The following is a 20941-nucleotide window of genomic DNA, read 5'->3' on the forward strand; positions in this document are numbered from 1 at the left end:
TAGATGAACTGCAGTATTGCCAACCTAAGCATTCAAATAGAGTGCAATTGGCTTAAAAATTGGGGGGTGTGTTTTTTTGTTTGTTTTTTCTTCAAGTCAGTCTAGGTTTTTTGCCTTTGGGGTTCATTTGAATTGTGGTTTTTAACCTTGTGCTGCAACTGGGGGAGCTAGAAACCATGTAAATGAAAGATAAAACTTTCATGTTACTGTCCAGGAGCTGGAGATTTAAGTAAGACCGCTATACTGTGTGACTTGGAAGGGAATTGAGAGTTGGCAGCACTAAAACTGAGACGTATCAAAAAATAAGATTTTGCTGATTTTGAAACAAACAGTTGGAGACTGGTATTATTGAGTATAAACCAGTTTCAATCAAAACGTTAAGTTTTAAGCACTCACTTGTAACAAAATTATCAGAGGAACTCCAGAAGATACCCTGGCTTTATTTTCTCTGCTCATACATTTGGCAGTATGATGAGAAGGGGACATTTTGTACCAATATAATGGAACATGCTGGTGGTTGAGATACTGATTTAAGCCGAACTATTGTACAGTGAATTAATAAAATATTCTTTGCCTTGTGACCTGAGGATAAAGGTGGTGGTACTCTGTGCAGTAACTCCTTAAATTGGGTGTCTTCCATGTTGCAAAAGGCTTAATTCTAAAATTAGCTTTGACGTATTTTGCAACCTGATATATATGCAGTTGAACTTACTAACATATCCTGGAAGACATTCATTAGTAAGTTGTACTTCAGATAGTAATTTCTGTTTAAATATTGATCTGCAGAACACATTTTAGAAAACTAAGTAGCTTTCTATAATGTCATGAAACTCTGTCTTTCAGTTCATGTTACTCTTCTACTCTCTGGTCCCAGATAGGTTAGAACCCCACTGTACTTGGTGGTATAAAAAAATCTGTTGTAAAACACAGTAATAGCGAAGTGGCTGCCACTGAAAGGGTAAAATTGCATTTGGAAATCATGTGTAATCCAACTCATACCCATACAGAGCTCTTATCTTGGATACGTCTTCTCTAGGTATTCTGCCTCGTAGCTGGTCTCATTACACTGTACCTGCTGGCATGACTGTTATTCAGTGGGTGTCTGACTTCAGTGAACGCATTAAACAACTGCAGAATATTTCCCAGGCAGCTGCTTCTGGTGGAGCAAAAGAACTAAAGGTATCCATCTTGTGTTTTATTGCCGTTCTCATTAAAGGCTTTTCTGCAATTCTGAGAAATCAGGGTTACATGAGTCTGTAACTGCTTATATCTAACTGTTAGTGTAAAAAGAATTGAAACGCTTTAGCTAAGGAGCTTATCAGAAATCTTACCTGGACACCCCTTCAAACATGCTTGTATATTATGGTGTTCCTGAATGACTTCCGGTGTTTAAAAATTGCCATTTTCCAAATCTAGCTACAGATCTTGCACACAGCATAGTTGCTACAATGGGAAAAAACAACTAGCCTATATCTACACTACAGCTGAGATCTACACTCGGAGATCGATCCACTGGCGGTCGATTTAGCGGGTCTAATGAAGACCCGCCAAATCGACATCCGATCACTCTCCAGTCGACCCCCTGTACTCTAATCCCAACGAGAAGAGTAAGGTAAGTCGACGGTAGAGTTTCTGCTGTCGATCCCCCCGCAGTGTAGACCTGTGGTAACTCGACCTAAAGTATGTTGACTCCAGCTACGTTATTTATATAGCTGGAGTTGTGTAGCATAGGTTTACTTACCGCGGTAGTGTAGACATAGCCTTACTTACTGTTCTTCAAAATGTGATGCAACCATGTATTCCCTGTAGGTATGTGCACGTCCAGAGCACCAAAGCAAATAATTTATGTACTCCTAGTCAAGTAGGGGTTGCTCTCATGCCCTGTGATCCTAGCCTCTACTGTGGCTATATAAGGTTGGTGCACCCCACGTGCTGCCCCCCCCCCCCCCAACCTCCCTCATTTCCTTTGCACCACATGTCAACAGTACAGACTCCGATGCAGAGGGGGGGCTGGTGAATACACATCTGCATCACATCCAGAAGAATAGAAACAGTTACTTACCTGTACTGTAATTCCTTCTTCAAGTAGATGCAGCCATGGATTTCATGTAGGTGACTCTCAAGCAGTAATTGCAGGAGGTGGGGCTTAGAGTATGTTTAAACAAGGGGTGCAGGATTACCTTCTCAAAGTTTTTCATCTGATTTGGATTTAGCGTTAGTGGAATAGTGGTTTTAAACATATGTACACAGGATCTAGTGGCAGCCCTGCAAATTCCTAATATAGGAGCATCACTTGGAAATGCCATCACTGTTGCCCGGGCCCTTTTGAGGAGGTGCAGTCTGAGCTGCTTCGTATGCTGTCAGGATATAGGAAGTTCTCCACCTTGAGATCATCTGTGAAGAGACTGCTTGCCCCTTCATTGGGTTCACATATGAAACAGGTGAGATGAAGAAAAGAACTAAATGTTCACATCTGTAAAAGGCTAAACATCACCTGACATCCAACGTGTGAAGATGCTGCTCATCTGGGGTTGAATTCGGCTCAGGGAAGAACACTAGTAGAGATATAATTTGTTTCAAGTAAAACTGAGAAACCACTTTAGATAAAAATTTATGGTGTAACTGCAGGGTTACTTCCTTTTTGGAAAATTGTTTCTCAGGATGCTCTGCCATCAGAGCTTGCAGTTCTTCTTCGAGTGCTTGCTCATATCCATTCCATTAGGTGTGTGCGCGCCGCGTGCACGATCGTCGGAAGATTTTTACCCTAGCAACACCGGCGGGTCGGCTGTGGAGCCCCCTAGAGTGGCGCCTTCATGGCGCTGAATATATACCCCAGCCGACCCGGCGCCCCCTCAGTTCCTTCTTACCGCCCCTGACGGTCGTTGGAACTGTGGAGCGCTGCTTAGCTGTTCTCCACTTTCCCTAGCTTATCTTGTTGTATCATAGTTGTAGTTATAGTTATAGTCCTAGAGTTTGTTGTAAATTAGTTAAGTAGTTTTAAAGTTGTTCTAAGTAGTCCAGGGGATTAAGGGGGTCGTCTCCCCCCTTTCTCCCCCGGCCGCGGGGCCGGGCTCATGCCCAACGCTCCCGGCTTCAAGCTGTGCGCCTCCTGCGCTAAACCTATGCCCACGAGCGACCCGCACGACTCCTGTCTGAAGTGCCTGGGAGAGTCACACCAGACAGACAAGTGTAAAATCTGTAAGGCCTTCCGTCCGAGGACCAAGAAGGAGCGGGACTTTCGGCTCAGGCAACTTCTGATGGAGGCGGCTCTTAGCCCGGACACTCCTTCCACGAGCAAGGCCCCGGCACCTAGCACCTCGGTGCGCAGTGCCCCGGCGGCACCGGCTGCGACGACCACGCGAGTGGCGTCAGACAAGCCTCCCCGGCACCGGACCTCGTCGGCACCGCAGACACAGCAAGTGCCTCGGCGCCGGTCCTTATCCCCAGGGCATAAAAAAGCCCATAAGACGGGGACATCCGTGCCGAAGACGCCAGCTCCCCCAGTGCCGGGGGTAGAGCCGCGTCCGCCAGTGGAGCAACGAAAACAGGTGCCTCCGGCACCGTCGACTCCGGCGCCGAGGCCGTTGAGTCCGGTGCAAATAGCGTCTCCCCCCAGGCCGGCGGTGATACAGTGCCTCCCGTCGACTCCAGAGACCTTCGCGGCGGCGAGAGACTTAATAGCTCTCACGGAGCCGGCACCGCCTCAACCACCGGCACCGACTGCACCGCTGACTCGCACGGTCCAGTCGAGGGGGAAACCTGCCTTAATGCGCCCGCCATCACAAGGGCTGGAACCTCGGCACCGATCCAGGTCCCGAAGCAGGTCCCCACGCCGCTCGCAGTCCCGGCACCGAATACCGTCTCGGCACCGGTCGTACTCGCGGCCAAGATCTTCTTCGCGGCACCGCTCTTCGTCTCGGCACCGATATGATCGTCGGCACCGATCAACGTCGAGACGTAGCTCTCAGCACCGCTACGGTCGACGCTCGACGTCGAGGGGTCGCTCCCGGCACCGGGCATACTCCAGGTCCTCGTCGAGGTCCAGATCCGACTCCCGGCACCGACGAGGTCATCGGCACCGGTCGCGGTCCCGGCACCGATCGCCGGCACCGCGCAGAGATCATCTCCGGACCGGCACCGTGCGGCACCGCAGCCCACCGGGATGGTTTCATCTCTCTCGGCACCGCCATGGCCGTCAAGATCGGTGTCTCGTTCCTCGGAGGACCTGTCGAGATCGGCATACCCCCCTCAAGGGCACGCCGAGGAACAAAATTTCGGCCACTGGCAAGAGATGGCAGAGGACCACTCTCATGGACCATCTCACTGGTCGTTTTGGACCCCGTGGGCGTACCACCAAGAGCAAGGGGCTCCAATACCATCGACCTCTCGCTCGGGTCACTCGGTCAGAAGGGCCCCAGAATCCACCATCTCTCGGCCTCCGCCAGGAGGCATGGAGGCTTCGGTGTCCACGCCACCCGACACCAGGGACCCAAGTGCAGGTGATGCCCCGGCCCAAGAGCAAGGGGATCAGGACCCCCCCTTGGATCCGGTACCACCGGAGGCATCCTCTTCCTCCTCTCCGGACGAGGCAGTGGCGGGCACTTCATGTACGGGTCCCCCTCCGATAGATCTTCGGGCTCACCAGGATCTCCTGCGTAGGATGGCCCGTAATATGGACCTGCAGGCGGAGGAGATAGTGGAGGTGCACGACCCGATCGTGAACATCCTTGGAGCAGATGCCCCATCGAGGGTGGCGTTACCTCTGATCCGCACGATACAATCGAATGCGGATACGATATGGCAAACTCCTGCCTCCATTCCACCCACAGCGAGAGGGGTGGAAAGAAAATACTTTGTCCCCTCTAAGGACTATGGGTACTTGTATACCCACCCCCAACCGTGTTCACTGGTGGTGGAATCAGTGAATGCACGAGAGCGCCACGGCCAGCAGGCTGCAGCGCCTAAATCAAAAGAGGCTAAGCGGCTCGATCTGTTTGGCCGTAAGGTTTACTCAGCCGGAGGGCTACAACTTAGAGCGGCGAACCAACAGGCGCTACTGAGCCGCTACAATTTCAACTCCTGGAACTCTATGGGGAAGTTTAAGGAGTTGATTCCCCAAGAGTCCAGGGAAGAGTTTGGAGCCATGGTAGAGGAGGGCAAGAAGGTGGCTCGGACCTCCTTGCAGGCCTCCTTGGACATTGCAGACTCAGCGGCGAGGACCCTGGCTTCGGGTATCGCTATGCGCAGGATCTCCTGGCTTCAGGTTTCGGGTTTGCCTCCGGAGCTGCAGCAAACCCTACAAGATCTGCCTTTTGAGGGTCATGGATTGTTCTCAGATAAGACGGACTCTCGCCTGCAGAGCCTCAAGGACTCGAGAACAATCATGCGCTCCCTGGGGATGCATGTTGTGGGCCCCCAGCGCAGGCCATTTAGGCCGCAGCCTCAGCGCTTCTACCCCCCCCCGCCTCGTCAGAGACAGGACTCGGCCCGGAGGCGAGGGCGAGGTGGTAGAAGAAGGTGGACCGGCCCTCAACCCGGCCAGAACCAGGGGCCACCTAGACCACCTTCAGGCCCCAGGCAGAACTTTTGAAGGTGCGGTCGAGGACGGCGCCCCAGTCATCCCCCAGGATCCAGCCCCCTCCTTTCGGGATCGCCTCTCCCACTTCCACCGTGCTTGGTCCCTTATAACTTCGGACCGTTGGGTCCTCCGCACGGTGGAGAGGGGATACGCTATCCAGTTTTCTTCATTTCCCCCCTCCTCCCCCCCTTCCCCGTCCCTCTTCAGGGACCCTTCTCACGAGCAACTTCTTATACAGGAAGTCTCTACGCTCCTCGCCATGGGGGCCATAGAGGAGGTTCCGGTGGATTTAAGGGGCAGGGGATTCTATTCCCGTTACTTCCTCATCCCCAAGTCCAAAGGAGGTCTGCGACCCATCTTGGACTTGCGCGGACTCAACAAATTCGTAGTAAAGTTGAAGTTCCGCATGGTCTCTCTGGGGGCCATTATCCCTTCCCTCGATCCTGGAGACTGGTTTGCCGCCCTCGACATGAAAGACGCATACTTTCACATTGCTATTTACCCGCCTCACAGACGCTTCCTCCGATTCGTGGTAAACAGGGTGCACTACCAATTTGCAGTCCTTCCCTTCGGCCTATCCTCTGCCCCACGGGTGTTCACGAAATGTATGGCTGTCGTGGCAGCGTACCTTCGTCGGCAAGGGATACAGGTGTTCCCGTACCTAGACGACTGGCTGGTACGCGGTCGCACCAAGGAACAAGTTCGCGATCACGTCCACATAATAGTGCGCACATTCAACAAGTTGGGTATCCTACTCAACAAGGACAAATCCACTCTAGAACCTACCCAGAGAATAGAATTCATCGGTGCGGTTCTAGACTCCAGACGCGCACAAGCCATCCTGCCAGACAATCGCTTTTGCACCATCACGAGCCTCATCCAAGGACTCAAGGCCTTCCCAACTACCACGGTGAGGTCGTGCCTTACCCTCCTGGGTCACATGGCTTCCTGCACGTACGTAACCAGGCATGCCAGACTTCGGCTTCGCCCACTCCAGACCTGGGTGTCATCAATATACCGCCCACATCGGGACAGCCTGAATATGGTGGTCACAATCCCGAACTCGGTCCTGACCTCCCTCACATGGTGGCTAGATCACAGTGTAGTTTGCGAGGGGATGCCGTTTCACGCCCCACAACCCTCTCTGCACCTGGTCACAGACGCTTCATCTCTGGGTTGGGGCGCCCATCTCAACGAGCACCATACCCAGGGCCTGTGGACGGCACCTCAGCTAGCCCTACACATCAATGTTCGGGAACTGATGGCGGTGCGCCTGGCGTGCCAGGCATTTCTCAATCTCCTACGGGGCCGCTGTGTGTTAGTTCTCACCGACAACACCACGGCCATGTTTTACATCAACAAGCAAGGAGGAGCACGTTCGTCAATTCTATGCCAAGAGGCCATTCGCCTGTGGGACTTCTGCATCGCCCACTCAATCCATCTCACGGCATCGTTCCTCCCTGGAGTCCAGAACACTTTAGCGGACCGACTCAGCAGGTCCTTTCAAACGCACGAGTGGTCTATCCGTCCGGTCATCATACATTCCGTCTTCCAGAAGTGGGGGTTTCCCCAGATAGACCTGTTTGCATCTCGAGACAACAGGAAGTGCCACGTGTTCTGCTCCCTGCAAGGTCGAGCCCCGGGCTCCCTCTCGGACGCGTTTCTCCTTCCCTGGAAGGACCACCTGTTTTATGCCTTCCCTCCGTTTCCTCTGGTCCACAAGGTACTGCTCAAATTGCGCAGAGACCAGGCACAGGTAATTCTGGTCGCTCCAGCGTGGCCGAGACAACATTGGTACACCACGCTGTTGGAACTCTCGGTTCAGACACCGATCCCGCTTCCGTTGTATCCGGATCTCATCACGCAGAACCACGGCCGGCTGCGTCACCCCGACCTGCAATCACTCCACCTCACGGCGTGGCTGCTCCATGGTTCACCCAGGCAGAGCAACAGTGTTCACACTCTGTCCAACAGATTCTGCTGAGCAGTAGGAAGCCCTCAACACGGACCACATACTTGGCCAAGTGGAAGCGGTTCTCCTGTTGGTGCGAACAACGAGCCACGTCCCCATTGCACGCACCTATTCCTCTTATTTTGGAATATCTCCTCTCCCTAAAACAGCAGGGGTTGGCGATATCTTCAATTAGAGTTCACCTGGCCGCTATATCGGCCTTCCATCCAGGGGAACTCGCGTCCTCGGTATTCTCTAACCCGATGGTCGTTAGATTCCTCAAGGGCTTAGACCGGATGTACCCACAACAACGTCAGCCCGTTCCGACGTGGGACCTCAACCTGGTTCTCTCCAAGCTCACAGGTCCTCCATTCGAGCCACTGGCCACCTGTTCACTTCTGTACCTATCCTGGAAGACAGCCTTCCTCGTAGCCATCACCTCAGCAAGGCGCGTTTCTGAACTCAGGGCGCTTACATCCGAGCCCCCTTACACAGTTTTCCATAAGGATAAAGTGCAGCTTCGTCCACATCCTGCCTTTCTCCCTAAGGTGGTTTCTCCATTTCATATCAACCAGGATATATTTCTCCCGGTCTTTCACCCTAAACCACATGCTTCTCGCCAGGATCAACGTTTGCATTCTCTGGACGTACGCAGGGCCCTGGCCTTCTATATTGACCGCACAAGGCCCTTTAGAAAGACGACGCAACTCTTCGTTGCAGTGGCCGACTGAATGAAAGGCTCACCGGTCTCATCACAACGCCTATCCTCCTGGATTACGTCTTGCATCCGGACTTGCTACGACCTGGCAGGTGTCTCAGCACCCCACCTCACCGCTCACTCCACGAGGGCCCACGCTTCCTCGGCGGCTTTCCTGGCGCAAGTTCCGATCCAGGACATTTGTAGAGCTGCGGTTTGGTCGTCAGTCCACACGTTTACAGAACACTATGCACTAGTGCAGCAGTCCAGGGACGATGCTGCCTTTGGTTCAGCGGTTTTGCACACAGCAATGTCTCACTCCGACCCCACCACCTAAGTCGGGCTTGGGAGTCACCTAATGGAATGGATATGAGCAAGCACTCGAAGAAGAAAAGACGGTTACTCACCGTTGTAACTGTTCTTCGAGATGTGTTGCTCATATCCATTCCAAACCCGCCCTCCGTCCCCACTGTCGGAGTAGCCGGCAAGAAGGAACTGAGGGGGCGCCGGGTCGGCTGGGGTATATATTCAGCGCCATGAAGGCGCCACTCTAGGGGGCTCCACAGCCGACCCACCGGTGTTGCTAGGGTAAAAATCTTCCGACGATCGTGCACGCGGCGCGCACACACCTAATGGAATGGATATGAGCAACACATCTCGAAGAACAACAGTTACAACGGTGAGTAACCGTCTTTTCACACACGCTCCTAGCAGATGATGTTGCCACAAGGAAAGGAGCTTTCTCACAAAAAGGGAGAAAGGAAGAGATATGGGAGGCCAAACCAATAACCTGAGGACATCAGAGAATTGATATTGTTTCTGCCACATTGGAGCAATGAGAGAGAGCTTGGCACGATCCAGTTTCAGCTTCAGAGTGACCTCCAGGATGATTGGAATTGGAGGAAAAAGCATACAGGAGTGCTGATTCCCAGCATCAGGTGAAAAGCATCAGTTGGGGACCTGGACTGAGACCCACGCCCTCAAGAGCAAAATAGATGGCATTTCTTGTCTGCCTTGAAGAACAGGTCAGAATTCCCAAACTGCAAAGAGGTTCCGCAGGACACTGGGCTTTTTAGACCACTTGTAATTCAAGGAGAAATTTTCTGCTGAGGGGATCTGCCAAGCAATTCTGGATCCCAGGTAACTGACAGGCCACAGTGATTGGTGTGTTGCAACACTGCCAGAGTCTGATTACCTTTTGACACAGCACACTGGAGTATGCATCCCCATCTGTTCACTTAATACATCATGTCACGTATCGGGGGTAGCCATGTTAGTCTGTATCCACAAAAACGAATCCGGTGGAACCTTAAAGACTAACAGATTTATTTGGGCAAAAGCTTATGCCCAAATAAATCTGTTAGTCTTTAAGGTTCCACTGGACTCCTTGTTGTTTTTATAATACATCATGGTGCTATTGTTAAGGATGCGCATGCTGAGTCCCTGATGTGTCTGACAAGCACTGTAGGTGGCACAAAATTCCAGGACACTGATTTGCAGAGAAGCTTCCTGTTCCGACCACAGGCCTAGAACTTTCTGTGCACTCAGGTGTGCTCCCCAGCCTATTAAGGAGGTATCAATTACAGTAGTCCTGGTCGACGGGGACCGGTCGAAGGGAACACCCTGGCATACGTTCCCTGAACAGTTGTCCACCATAGGCAGGGGAAGTCAGGCCAGTTTGTCCAACAGATGATGGTTCAGATGATAGACCAACGTCAGACACATTTGAAGAGGACAAAGGCGTAACCTGACATATTGGACTATCTGTGTGTATGCAGCCACATGGCCTAGCAACCTCAGGCATACTTGGGCTGTGGTTGAGGGTTGAGACTGCAGTTCCAGACATAGGTGGTGAATAATGCGAAATCAGTCAGTCGGCAGAAATTCTCTCAAACTCAGTCTAGCAGGGTCGCAATGAACTCAGTACTTTGAGCTGGCATCAATGCTGACTTCCCATTGGTTAGGATGAGACCTAGACTCTCGAGTAAGCATAGTGTGAACTGAACATGAGGACTTCTTTTCTGGAGTTGCCTCTGTACCAATCATCCAGATACAGGAAGATATGAAATCCCCTCTTCCTGAGGTATGCTGTCACCACAATTGTGCAATTGGTAAAAACCCAAGAAGTGGAAGATAGAGCAAAAGGGAACATGGTGTACTGATAGCACCCCAACCCGGGAACGGCGTCGGTACCAAAGAGGAATGGGGAATTAGCACTTGTGGGATTGAGTGAGACAGTCCTATCCGGTACCAGAAGAGGTGCCAACACTGAGGTCAAGGGCGGTATTGAAGTTGACAACCGGATCTATTGTCAGGGCAATGACTGTACTACTGACTGTCACAACCCATAATTTGAGAACCGCTGATCTAGAAGAAATAATGCTCAGAAAACTGAGACTAAAACATGAGGCAAGAACAACACTCAGAGCTCCGATTCAAGCCATGGGCAGTGCGAAGGAACTGAGGAGAGTCAGGGAGGTGCTGCCTTTAAATACCCAAGGGATGAGTCCCAAGGCATGAGCACAGCCTCTATGGGTACTGCTAGGCACAGTTCTCCCGTTTTGGTGTGCTGGGCACGTGCACGGAATAGGTTGCATGTATTCAAAGAAGACAGTACCTTATAGCACAGCCTTGTGGGAAATGTTAACACACTTGGAAATTCGTATTTCTAATTCTACTTGTATATGTGCACTACAATTGCGTACAAATACTGAACTCTTCTGAAACTTAATTCTTTCCTATAAAACAGACTTTAGGATTCATAAAATTGTTTCTACATATGTATGTTAGTAGAAAACCATCCTTTTGAGGATAAATCTTCATCTGAGGAAACATGCCATACATAGTTTGCAAGATGGTCCATATTTTAGTGCAACTCTTTGTTTAAAGAGAGATTGAATGTAGCTAAGTGCCATTGCAGTAGGTACTGTAGAAACTTCTAAAACATACAGTTCTTTTCATAGAATATCCATGTGTGCCTGGGTGGCTTATTCGTACCTGAGGCTTATATTACTGCTACAAGACAATATGTGGCTCAAGCAAACAGCTGGTCCCTGGAAGAACTTTGTCTAGAAGTCAATGTTACAACTACTCAGAATGCAGCCCTGGATGCTTGCAGTTTTGGAGTCACAGGTTAGTTGATGTGCTTTTTACAAGGTGGAAGGGAAGGAAATAAGTGGATTTAGCCCATAACACTGGGAATTTTTCTTCTATAAAAATGCTGGTCCGGACCATATCAAATACATAACACCAAGGGGAGTTAACAAGCACAGTGAAAGTTTGATTGCAGTTGCACTAGAAGTAGCATTGGAAGTTAATTTCTATGGGGGATTCTGCATTATTTAAAAACATGTTAATGGAAAACTTTGCTATGCTAGTGCATAGTGGTTGAGAATCCTTATGAATGAACATTGTCAGTAGTAGTGCAATATGGATAAATGCAAATAACTAACATTAGTCTATATGTTCGAAGTAGAGCTCTGGTGGCTTTTTTTATTCCTCTAATAGCCTTCACTGTTGCCTTTTCTGGAGTACTTTTTCATCCCTATAAATTAGGTCTCCCATTTTAACAGTAGGTCTAAATATCAATGACCACACTTTAGATGGGTGAATCTACCTCTGGACTTGAAAACGGAGTGGAAAAGGAAACTTCCTTTAAATGTGCGTACGCTTCCCTTTCAGGAAAGTCCTCAAATGTTCATACTTCTTAACTCTTAGGTTTGAAACTTCAGGGAGCTACATGCAGTAACAATAAACTGTCCCTTTCAAATGCTATATCAACGATATTGCCCATAACACAGCTTCGCTGGATCAAGCAGACAAATGCAGAAAAAAAGGCTAATGTGGTAAGTAATGTGGAGATAAATGTTTTGTCATTCTGTGTCTCCTTTCAGTAGTGGCCCCTCAGCTTTAAATTCTACTTTCTGGTGCCCTAGAATAAAAATGAGAAAATACCTGCTTCCATTTCATTAGTCTTACATTTTGCAGTACCACAGATGTTCCTTTCCAATGTGAGTTTTCAGCCTGGAGGTTACAATTCTTAGGAGTCTTGCAAACAGATCCAGCATTGCTCCCACCCTCTTTCTTTGTGGCTAGCTGGGGGTATCAAGAAATTTAAACTCAGGTAGCATTGGGTCCTTAGAAGTCTGAACAACACCTTAGAAAAGTATTAGAAAAAGTACACTTTAGCCTGGCAGGTTGGGAGTTCCTTCTTATGAGTACAGTTGATCTTGGTTGGGGGAAGATGGGCAGAGTCCGATTTGGAATGTCTCTATTCATAATTTTCAGTGGTGGGGACCTTTGCTATCTTCCCTTTGACTTTTAGCTTGCATTCAGCTCTTATCCACATTTTAATAAATGCCTAACTTCTTTTCCAGGTTACGTTACCAGTTTATCTGAACTTCACCCGTGCTGATCTGATCTTCACTGTTGACTTTGAAATAGCCACCAAGGAAGATCCTCGCAGTTTCTATGAACGTGGTGTTGCAGTCCTCTGCACAGAGTAACAAAATAACGCTTTCTAACCGGAAAATAGTAGTAAAATTCAGTGTCTTTAATCTAGTCTACAGTGTTAGTTTTAACTTCCAAGGGATGGTTAAGTTGTCAGAAGGATTGGTGTAAAGTTGACTTGATAGAGGCTGGTGTACTTGAAAGGTGATACTGATGATTTGAGGAAGAATTGGATGTGGTTTTTAGATGGCTCTAGTTACATGTGGTAATGTTTGATGGTTCTTACTACATTAAATAAATTCTGTAGCATGATTTGTGGTTCTTTATTTCATTTCTCAAAGCATTGTTCTTGCCATGACTTGCTCTAGAGAATTACTTCCATTAATGCTTTTAAATTTTCAAGGAATGGAGAATGATGGTAAAACATTACCCAGGTTTTCAATAATGAATGGTGCTAACGTACTAAGAAACCAGTTTTACCCTTTGTGGCATGTAACTTGCAAATCTCCTGTATAAATCGCCTGTAAGCAGAAACAAGAATGCAAAAGCCAAAATTAATTCAGTGGAACAAGTTGAAATTGAGCAAACACTGGTTTTCAAAAGGAAGGCAAGGGAGATGTCATGCCAATATTACTGTTACACAGGAGCAATGAACTGCACACATTGCTTAATCTACATGGAATAGATATGAACCACCTGCATACTTACGTGAGAATTACCCTGTACACAGAACACTAACTTTCAGAACAGTTTCATCACTTCCAGTGATACAGTAACCAGCACAGTGGATGTGTGAGGAAGTAACTTTCCATTAATATCAACATGCTTGCAGACACTTGAATTTAGATCCACTTGGTTTTTTTTTAATGAATATTATTTCCACCTCTGAGAGTGGCATCATTGACATAGAGCTATTAGCTTACCACACTTAGAGGTGTGTCTCTTCTGATTGCATATGCTAAAGAACATTGAGAAAAAAATTGACTAAAGAACAAGGCTTATGGTGCTATGGAGATACTCCATAGATGTAGTGGGAGGCACTCACCCTAGTGCCAGTTTAGTGTTGGCTTTGGGCTACTGAATCAGTCATGATAAAATAATTAACATTGCTGGTGTTTCCAAACTAGGCTGTATGCACCACACTGGAGCCTCGCTGTCACCATTTTATGGTTACACTAACATTGATTATAATGCCAGGGAAGAAAAATGAGCAGAAGCATTTTTATTCCCAGCAAATTTTAGCATTCAAGAATAGTCATCCTCCAGCACATCAAAGCTGAGTAACTTAGTTTTCCTTAAGCCCAAGAGTGCAACCCTCAGTGGAGTTTACTAAAAGAAACTAAACCTTCAACCTGCTCTCCATTCTGAACTTAGTGAACACTGTGACGCAGTAGGGAGTGAGGTGGATTGACCTGGGAATGTCATTTAGTTTTACTGGACTGTCTGCATGGGGGATGGGAGAGCAGGGGATGACTTTAGGTGAGGGACGGTACCTGAGCCTGTAACCAGAGCCAGGAGGGAGGTTGGGCCAGGTGCCACCTTCTGCCAGGAAACGACAAAGGGAGAGGAGGAGTCAAGGGGGATCTACTGCACCCCATGGACAGCGCTTCCTGCATTAAGTGACTGGGGAGCAGTAAAACGAAGGGGGATTGACAGGGACCAGGTGTGCTGAAGAGTCAGTGAGGGACAGTTTCAGGGGGCAATTAACCCCTGGGAGTGTGAGACCAGCAAGAAGGACTTTTGCAGTAACAGAGTCCCCTGGGGGATTGCAGCAAGTGGTCCCAGGGGCGGAGGAGTCTGCCGCTTGACCCTGGCAGAGAAGTGGTGACCTTGAGAAGGGCTGGCACACTAGGGGTCTCCCTGGAACTGGGGAGCGGCGAGCACCCAGGCCTGTGATTGGCCAGCAGGAAGATGTATGCCAAGTGGCTTAAGAGTGACCTGGTGGAGCTGTGCAAGCAGAGGGGGCTGTGCAGTGGGAGGCTCAAAGAACAGCTGATTGCCCAGCTGGAGGAGGGAGATTGCTGGAATGAACTGATCCCTGTTTCTGAGGGAAGCAGCCGGGCAGATGCAGCGCAGGCACCAGTGTCTGTCCCAGCTGGGAGTGGTCAGCCGGCTGCTGAGGGCTTCCTGAGACCCATCTTTCCTATGCCTAGGGGAAGGGAGGAGCCCAGCGAATACCAAGGGCACCGTGACACCCCCAGCCAGCAGGGGATCCTCCCGGCGAAGCTCGGCATCCATGGAGCGGAAGCGGCTGGAATGGGGGAGAGAGATAAAACTGTGAGAGCTGGAAGATCGTGAAAAACAGAGGCAGCATGAACTGGAGCTGGCGAGGCTGAGGGGCAGCAATCCCCTGCCGCGGTGAGTGAGGGGGGACCTAGGACTGCACGGAGCTTTGCTAAGTGCATCCTGGCCCAGCGTAAGGAGGGGGAGGACATGGATGACTTCCTGGATGTCTTTGATATGGCCTGCGAGCTGCACCAGGTTGATACTGCGGACAGGCTCCAGGTTCTCACCCCCTTACTGGACTCCAAAGCCGTGGCATTGTACCGCCAACTGTAAGGGGCGGAGAAAGGGGACTACGAACTATTCAAAAAGGCCCTGCTACGTGAGTTTGGGCTGACTTCTGAGATGTACCAGGAAAGGTTCCGGAGCCAGCGTAAAACCCCTGAGGTCTCATATCTGCAACTAGCTGTCCGCATGGAGGGATACGCCAGCAAGTGGGCAGATGGGGCCCAGACGAAGGAGGACCTGGTTAAACTGATAGTACTGGAGCAACTGTATGAGCAGTGCCCATCTGACCTGAGGCTGTGGTTGATGGACAAAAAAACCAAAGAACCCGCGACATGCAGGCGGCTGGCCGATGAGTTTTGTGAAGAGCTGGTCAGGGGGAGGCAAAGAGTAGTCCCAAAGGAACAGGCCGGCCACGATGCAGAGAGAGAGAGAGAGAGCCCCTCTGGGACCTCCCAAAGGGGGAATATGGAGAACCCCCTTCCAAGGGGAACACCCACCATCAGGGCCAACCGGCCGACTCGAGGGGACCCACGGGACATGGGCTGCTATTACTGTGGCCAGAGAGGCCACATACAGTTCCAGTGCCCCAAACTCAAGGACAGACTGAGCAGAGCGAACCCACAGAGGGTTATCTGGGTAGGGACCTAGTCAGACGAGGGGCAGGCTTCCCAGGCAAGGAGGGCTGACCGCTTCCCAACTGCACAGGAGAAAGGAGGGCCCCAGGCCAGCTCTGCTGGAGGGCTGGATGCCCCAGACTCAAAGTTCTCGGTTTACAGGGTGGGCGCGGGGCTGTCCCTGCGGAGTGAGTGCCTTGTTCCCCTGGAGGTGGATGGGAGGAAGGTCAATGGATACTGGGATACGGGCACAGAGGTGACGCTGGCCCGGCCCGAGGTGGTAGCTCCAAATCGGGTGATGCCCAACACCTACCTGACCATGACGGGGGTGGGTGGGATCCCATTCAAGGTGCCTGTAGTGAGGGTACACCTGAAATGGGGGGCCAAGGAGGGCCCCAAGGAAGTGGGGGTGCCCCATCATTTGCCCACTGAGATGTTAATGGGGGGGGACCTGGAGGACTGGCCAAGCAACCCCCAGGGTGTCCTGGTTGTAACCCGTAGCCAGAGCCAGCAAGGGGCACTACACCCTGACCTCGGGGAGGGTAACTTGCCCGAGGCGCAGGGCTCTACCTTGGAGGGGAGGGAGTACCCAGGGACATGGCTTAGGGAAGCGTCGGCTTCCGACCCAGCCGGTGAGAGGGAGCCGGTCCCCATCCCTGTCCCAGCTGCTGAGTTCCAGGCCGAGTTGCAGAAAGATCCCTCCTTGCGGAAGCTAAGGGCCCTAGCCGACATCGGTGCGGTACATACCATAGGGAGAGGTTCCTGTGGGAGAAGGGGTTCCTATACCGAGAATGGGCTTCCCCCAGGGAAAATGGAGTCATGGGAGAGCAGGAGGCAGCTGGTGGTCCCCCAGAAGTTTTGCTGCAAGCTACTGTACCTGGCCCATGACATCCCTCTCGCAGGGCACCAGGGAATCTGGCGCACCAGGCAGAGGTTGCTACAGAACTTTTACTGGGCTGGGGTCTTTACTACGGTCCAACAGTATTGCTGATCCTGTGATCCCTGTCAGAGGGTGGGGAAAACCTGGGACAAGGGGAAAGCGGCTTTGAGACCTTTGCCCATCATCAAGGAACCTTTCCAGAAGGTGGCTATGGACATAGTGGGACCTCTCAGTAAGATGACCCGGTCGGGGAAGAAATACATTTTGGTGGTGTAGATTTCGCTACCCGCTACCCCAAGGCAGTGCCCTTAGCTTCCATACTGTGGCGGATGCGCTGCTGACCATTTTCAGCCCAGTGGGGTTCCCTAAGGAAGTCTTGACCGACCAAGGGTCCAACTTCATGTCAGCCCTGCTTCAGTGCTTGTGGGAGAAATGTGGGGTCCAGCACAACTGGGTCTCAGCATACCACCCCCAATCCAACAGGCTGGTGGAGAGGTTCAACAGAACGCTAAAGATGATGCTGAAAACCTTTATAAACCAGCACCTGTAGGACTAGGACAAGTATTTACCTCACCTACTGTTTGCGTACAGGGAAGTGCCCCAGTAGTCTACTGGGTTTTTGCCTTTCGAACTGTTATACGGCAGGAGGGTAAGGGGGCCCCTAGACCTGATGAGAGACGAATGGGAGGGGAAGGCCACTCCCGATGGAGAGTTGGTGGTGGAGTATGTCCTGACCTTCCGAGAAAGACTGGCTGAGCTCATGGGCTTGGCCAGGGAGAATCTGGCCAGAGCCCAGAGGCAGCAGAAAGTCTGGTATGACCGCACGGCGTGGGCTTGTGCCTACACCACCGGGGATCAGGTGATGGTTCTCATCCCCATGAGGAAAAACAAACTACAGGCCACCTAGGAAGGTCCCTTCTGGGTTATCAAGCAGCTAAATGAGGTAAACTATGTGGTGAAGCTGTCTAAGGGGGCACATCACCACCGGGTGTACCATGTACCATTGGGAGGAGCAGGGAGATGACCCTTTAGTATATCTATTCCCTGGGACAAGAGCTGGTTCCCCCTTGGAAACAATTCCCCTCTCTGATTGGCTGACCCCTACCCAGCAAGCTGAGATCAGAGGGGTTCTGCATCAGTACCGACAGCTGTTTTCCAAACAGCCTGGATGCACTAATTTGACTGTCCACTAGGTGGAGACCGGATCACATTCTCCTATAAGATGCTCCCCCTTCCTTGTCACAGGGAAAACTGCTCAGGACCTGGAAAGAGAGGTCAGGGAGATGCTGGCTTTGGGGGTGATCCAGCCGTCTTCCAGCCCTTGGGCCTCGCTGGTGGTGCTGGTCCCCAAAAAGGACTGGTCTATCCGGTTCTGTGTGGACTATAGGAAGCGTAATGCCATCAGTGTATCCGATGCCTACCCCATGTCCAGGCCTGACAAGCTCCTAGACAAGCTGGAAGGCGCTCGGTATCTTACCACCATGGATCTTACAAAGGGTTACTGGCAAGTGCCACTGGATGCAGATGCCAGGCTGAAATCGGCCTTTATCACCCCTCTGGGGCTCTATGAGTCTCTGACCCTGCCTTTCGGCCTCAAAAGGGCGCCGGCCACGTTCAGTGCCCGGTGGATCAGCTACTGAGGGGGATGGAGAGTTTTGCTGTGGCGTACGTTGATGACATCTGTGTCTTTAGCCAGACCTGGGAGGACCACGTGTCCCAGGTTAGACAAGTGCTGGACTGACTCCAAGAGCTGAGAAGTGCAAGATGGGGATGGCTGAAGTATCCTACCTGGGCCATCGGGTGGGCAGCGGCTGCCTAAAGCCGGAAACAGCCAAAGTGGAGGTGATCAGAGACTGGCCCGCTCCACAAACCAAAAAGCAGGTCCAAGCCTTTATTGGGATGGTGGGGTACTATCGAAGGTTCGTACCCCACTTTAGCGCCATAGCTGCCCCAACACTGAGCTGTGCAAGAAGGGGAAGCGAGACAAAGTGGTCTGGACCGAGGAGTGCCAGGAGGCTCTTCGGGCGCTGAAGGAGGCTCTGGTCAGTGGCCCAGTTCTGGCAAACCCAGACTTTGACAAGCCCTTTATGGTGTTCATGCAGGATGATGAAAAGGGGAGAGAGACCCCATCATGTACCTGAGCAAGAAGTTGCTACCCCGGGAGCAAAACTACATGGCCATCGAGAAGGAATGCCTGGCAATGGTGTGGGCCCTTAAGAAACTAGAGCCATATCTGTTTGGGCGACACTTCACTGTGTACACCGACCACTCTCCCCTGACCTGGCTGCACCCGATCAAAGGAGCCAATGCCAAGCTCCTGAGGTGGAGCCTGCTCCTGCAAGATTATGACATGGACGTGGTCCATGTGAAGGGAAGTGCTAACGTGATAGCGGATACGTTGTCCCAGAGAGGGGGCCCTGAACTTCCCCATGTCATGGGTCAGAGTGACCCTGCTCAGTTCAGTCTCGAAGGGGGGAGAGATGTGACTCAGTAGGGAGCGGGGTGGCTTGACCTGGGAATGTCGTTTAGTTTTACTGGACTGTCTGCATGGGAGATGGGAGAGCAGGGGAATGACTTTAGGTGAGGGACGGTACCTGAGCCTGTAACCTGAGCCAGGAGTGGGGTTGGGCCAGGTGCCACCGTCTGCTTGGGAAACTGGACAAAGGAAGAGGAGGAGTCAAGGAGGGGGGAGAGCCTGTGGGAGGGGGTTTCAGTTTTGGGCTGACTGGGAAGAGGCAGGGAACCCTAAGGCTGAGGTCTAAGATCCTTGCCCCCCAGAGGGACCTGGCTATACCTACACGCTCTGCTTGAGACTGTGTTCCTGTCATCTAATAAACCTTCTGTTTTTGGCTGGCTGAGAGTCATGGTGAATCGCAGGAAGTGGGGGATGCGGGCCCTGATTCCCCCACACTCTGTGACAACACATAAAGAGATGAAATGATTTTACATTGTGGCCACTCATTAAATAGGTATATCTCCATATATTATCTCATAGAACTGGAAGGAACCTTGAAAAGTCATCGAGTCTAGTCCCCTGCCTTCACTAGCAAGACCAACTTTTGCCCCAGATCTCTAAATAGCCCCCTCAAGGATTGAACTCACAACCCTGGGTTTAGTGGGCCAATGCTCAAACCACTGAGCTATCCCTCTCCCAAATGTTAAGTATTCTTACAACTCTTCCACTATGGAAATCCACGGGGCCACCCAGACAGATGGGGGGGGGGTAAGTGGGGCAATTTGCCCCAGGCCCTGCAAGGGCCCCCATGATAATGTCGGAGGCTCCCCCCTGCCTTTGCCTCGCCTCGCCTTCCCCTATCCCCCAGCGCCTCAGCACGCTGTGTTCCTGGACTGCGCTGCAGTGGCGTGGCTCGGGGGCAGGGCCGGAGGTCCTCCTGCTCAGAGCCGCGTGGTAAGGGAGCGGGGCTGCAAGCTCCAGCGGGCTGAGCGGCAGGAGCTCCTGGATATGGCTCGCTGAGGCTCTGGGAGAGGGGATAAGCGGCATCGTAAGCCTCTCTGAGCCGGGCACACCCCCCCCCCCCCCAACCCTGACCCCCAGCTCCGAGCCCAGCCCCTCTGAACTGGACACCCCCTCAACCCCATCCCCCCACTGCCCTGACCCCCACTTACGAGCCCAGCCCCTCTGAACCGGACACACATACCCCAACAGCACTGATCCCTAGCTCTGAGCCCAGCCCCTCTGAGCCAGGCACCCTCCTGACCCCATCCCCCTACAGCCCTGACCCCCCACTTCTGAGCCCAGCCCCTCTGAACCGGACACCCCCCAACCCCATCCCCCACCACCCTGACCCCCAGCTCTGAGCCCAGCCCCTCTGAGCTGGGCACCCCCCCGACCCAGAGCCCAGCTCCCCACCCAGCCTTGGGCAACAGTAGCGCCACCCCCAGGCAGTGACAGCCCATTGGCACCAACCATCACCAAGCAACAGCCCATTATGTAATTGCAAATGTATACATACCATTAAAGCATTTGTTTTTAAATAATGTATTTTGTGTATTTTCAAATGATTAAAAATTAATTTTTGAATGTATTTCACTGGTTATTTTTTACGTTTCCAAATACATGTTACTATAGTATTGCAACTTTTTTTTAATGGAAGGGGCCCCCAAAATTGCTTTGCCCCAGGCCCCCTGCATCCTCTGGGCGGCCCTGGAAATCCATACTAGCAACATATATGCTCTAGCAAATTTGTGAGTCTTTGGAGGATTTTTAAGCAGGGTGAAACTTTAGTGAACTTAAGACACG

The 20941-nt window shown here is 51.3% G+C and overlaps 2 protein-coding genes across 2 annotated transcripts in view; one reads left to right on the forward strand and one right to left on the reverse strand.

Annotated features, from left to right (window-relative positions):
* The window catches only part of LOC101950935 (cytoplasmic dynein 1 heavy chain 1), an 81905-nt gene extending 68918 nt beyond the window's left edge, over positions 1-12987 (forward strand). Inside the window, exons 75-78 of the mRNA XM_065593602.1 lie at positions 1037-1179; positions 11190-11358; positions 11944-12071; positions 12603-12987. Of these exons, the coding sequence (XP_065449674.1) occupies positions 1037-1179; positions 11190-11358; positions 11944-12071; positions 12603-12731 (569 nt within the window). The 3' untranslated portion in view covers positions 12732-12987. The remainder of the gene's footprint in view (positions 1-1036; positions 1180-11189; positions 11359-11943; positions 12072-12602) is intronic.
* LOC135983199 (uncharacterized) overlaps positions 1-20941 on the reverse strand; it is a 372285-nt gene that overhangs the window by 107076 nt on the left and 244268 nt on the right. The gene's annotated exons all lie outside the window — the stretch shown is intronic.

Source organism: Chrysemys picta, chromosome 4, assembly GCF_011386835.1.
Source record: "Chrysemys picta bellii isolate R12L10 chromosome 4, ASM1138683v2, whole genome shotgun sequence".
NCBI lineage: Eukaryota > Metazoa > Chordata > Testudines > Emydidae > Chrysemys > Chrysemys picta.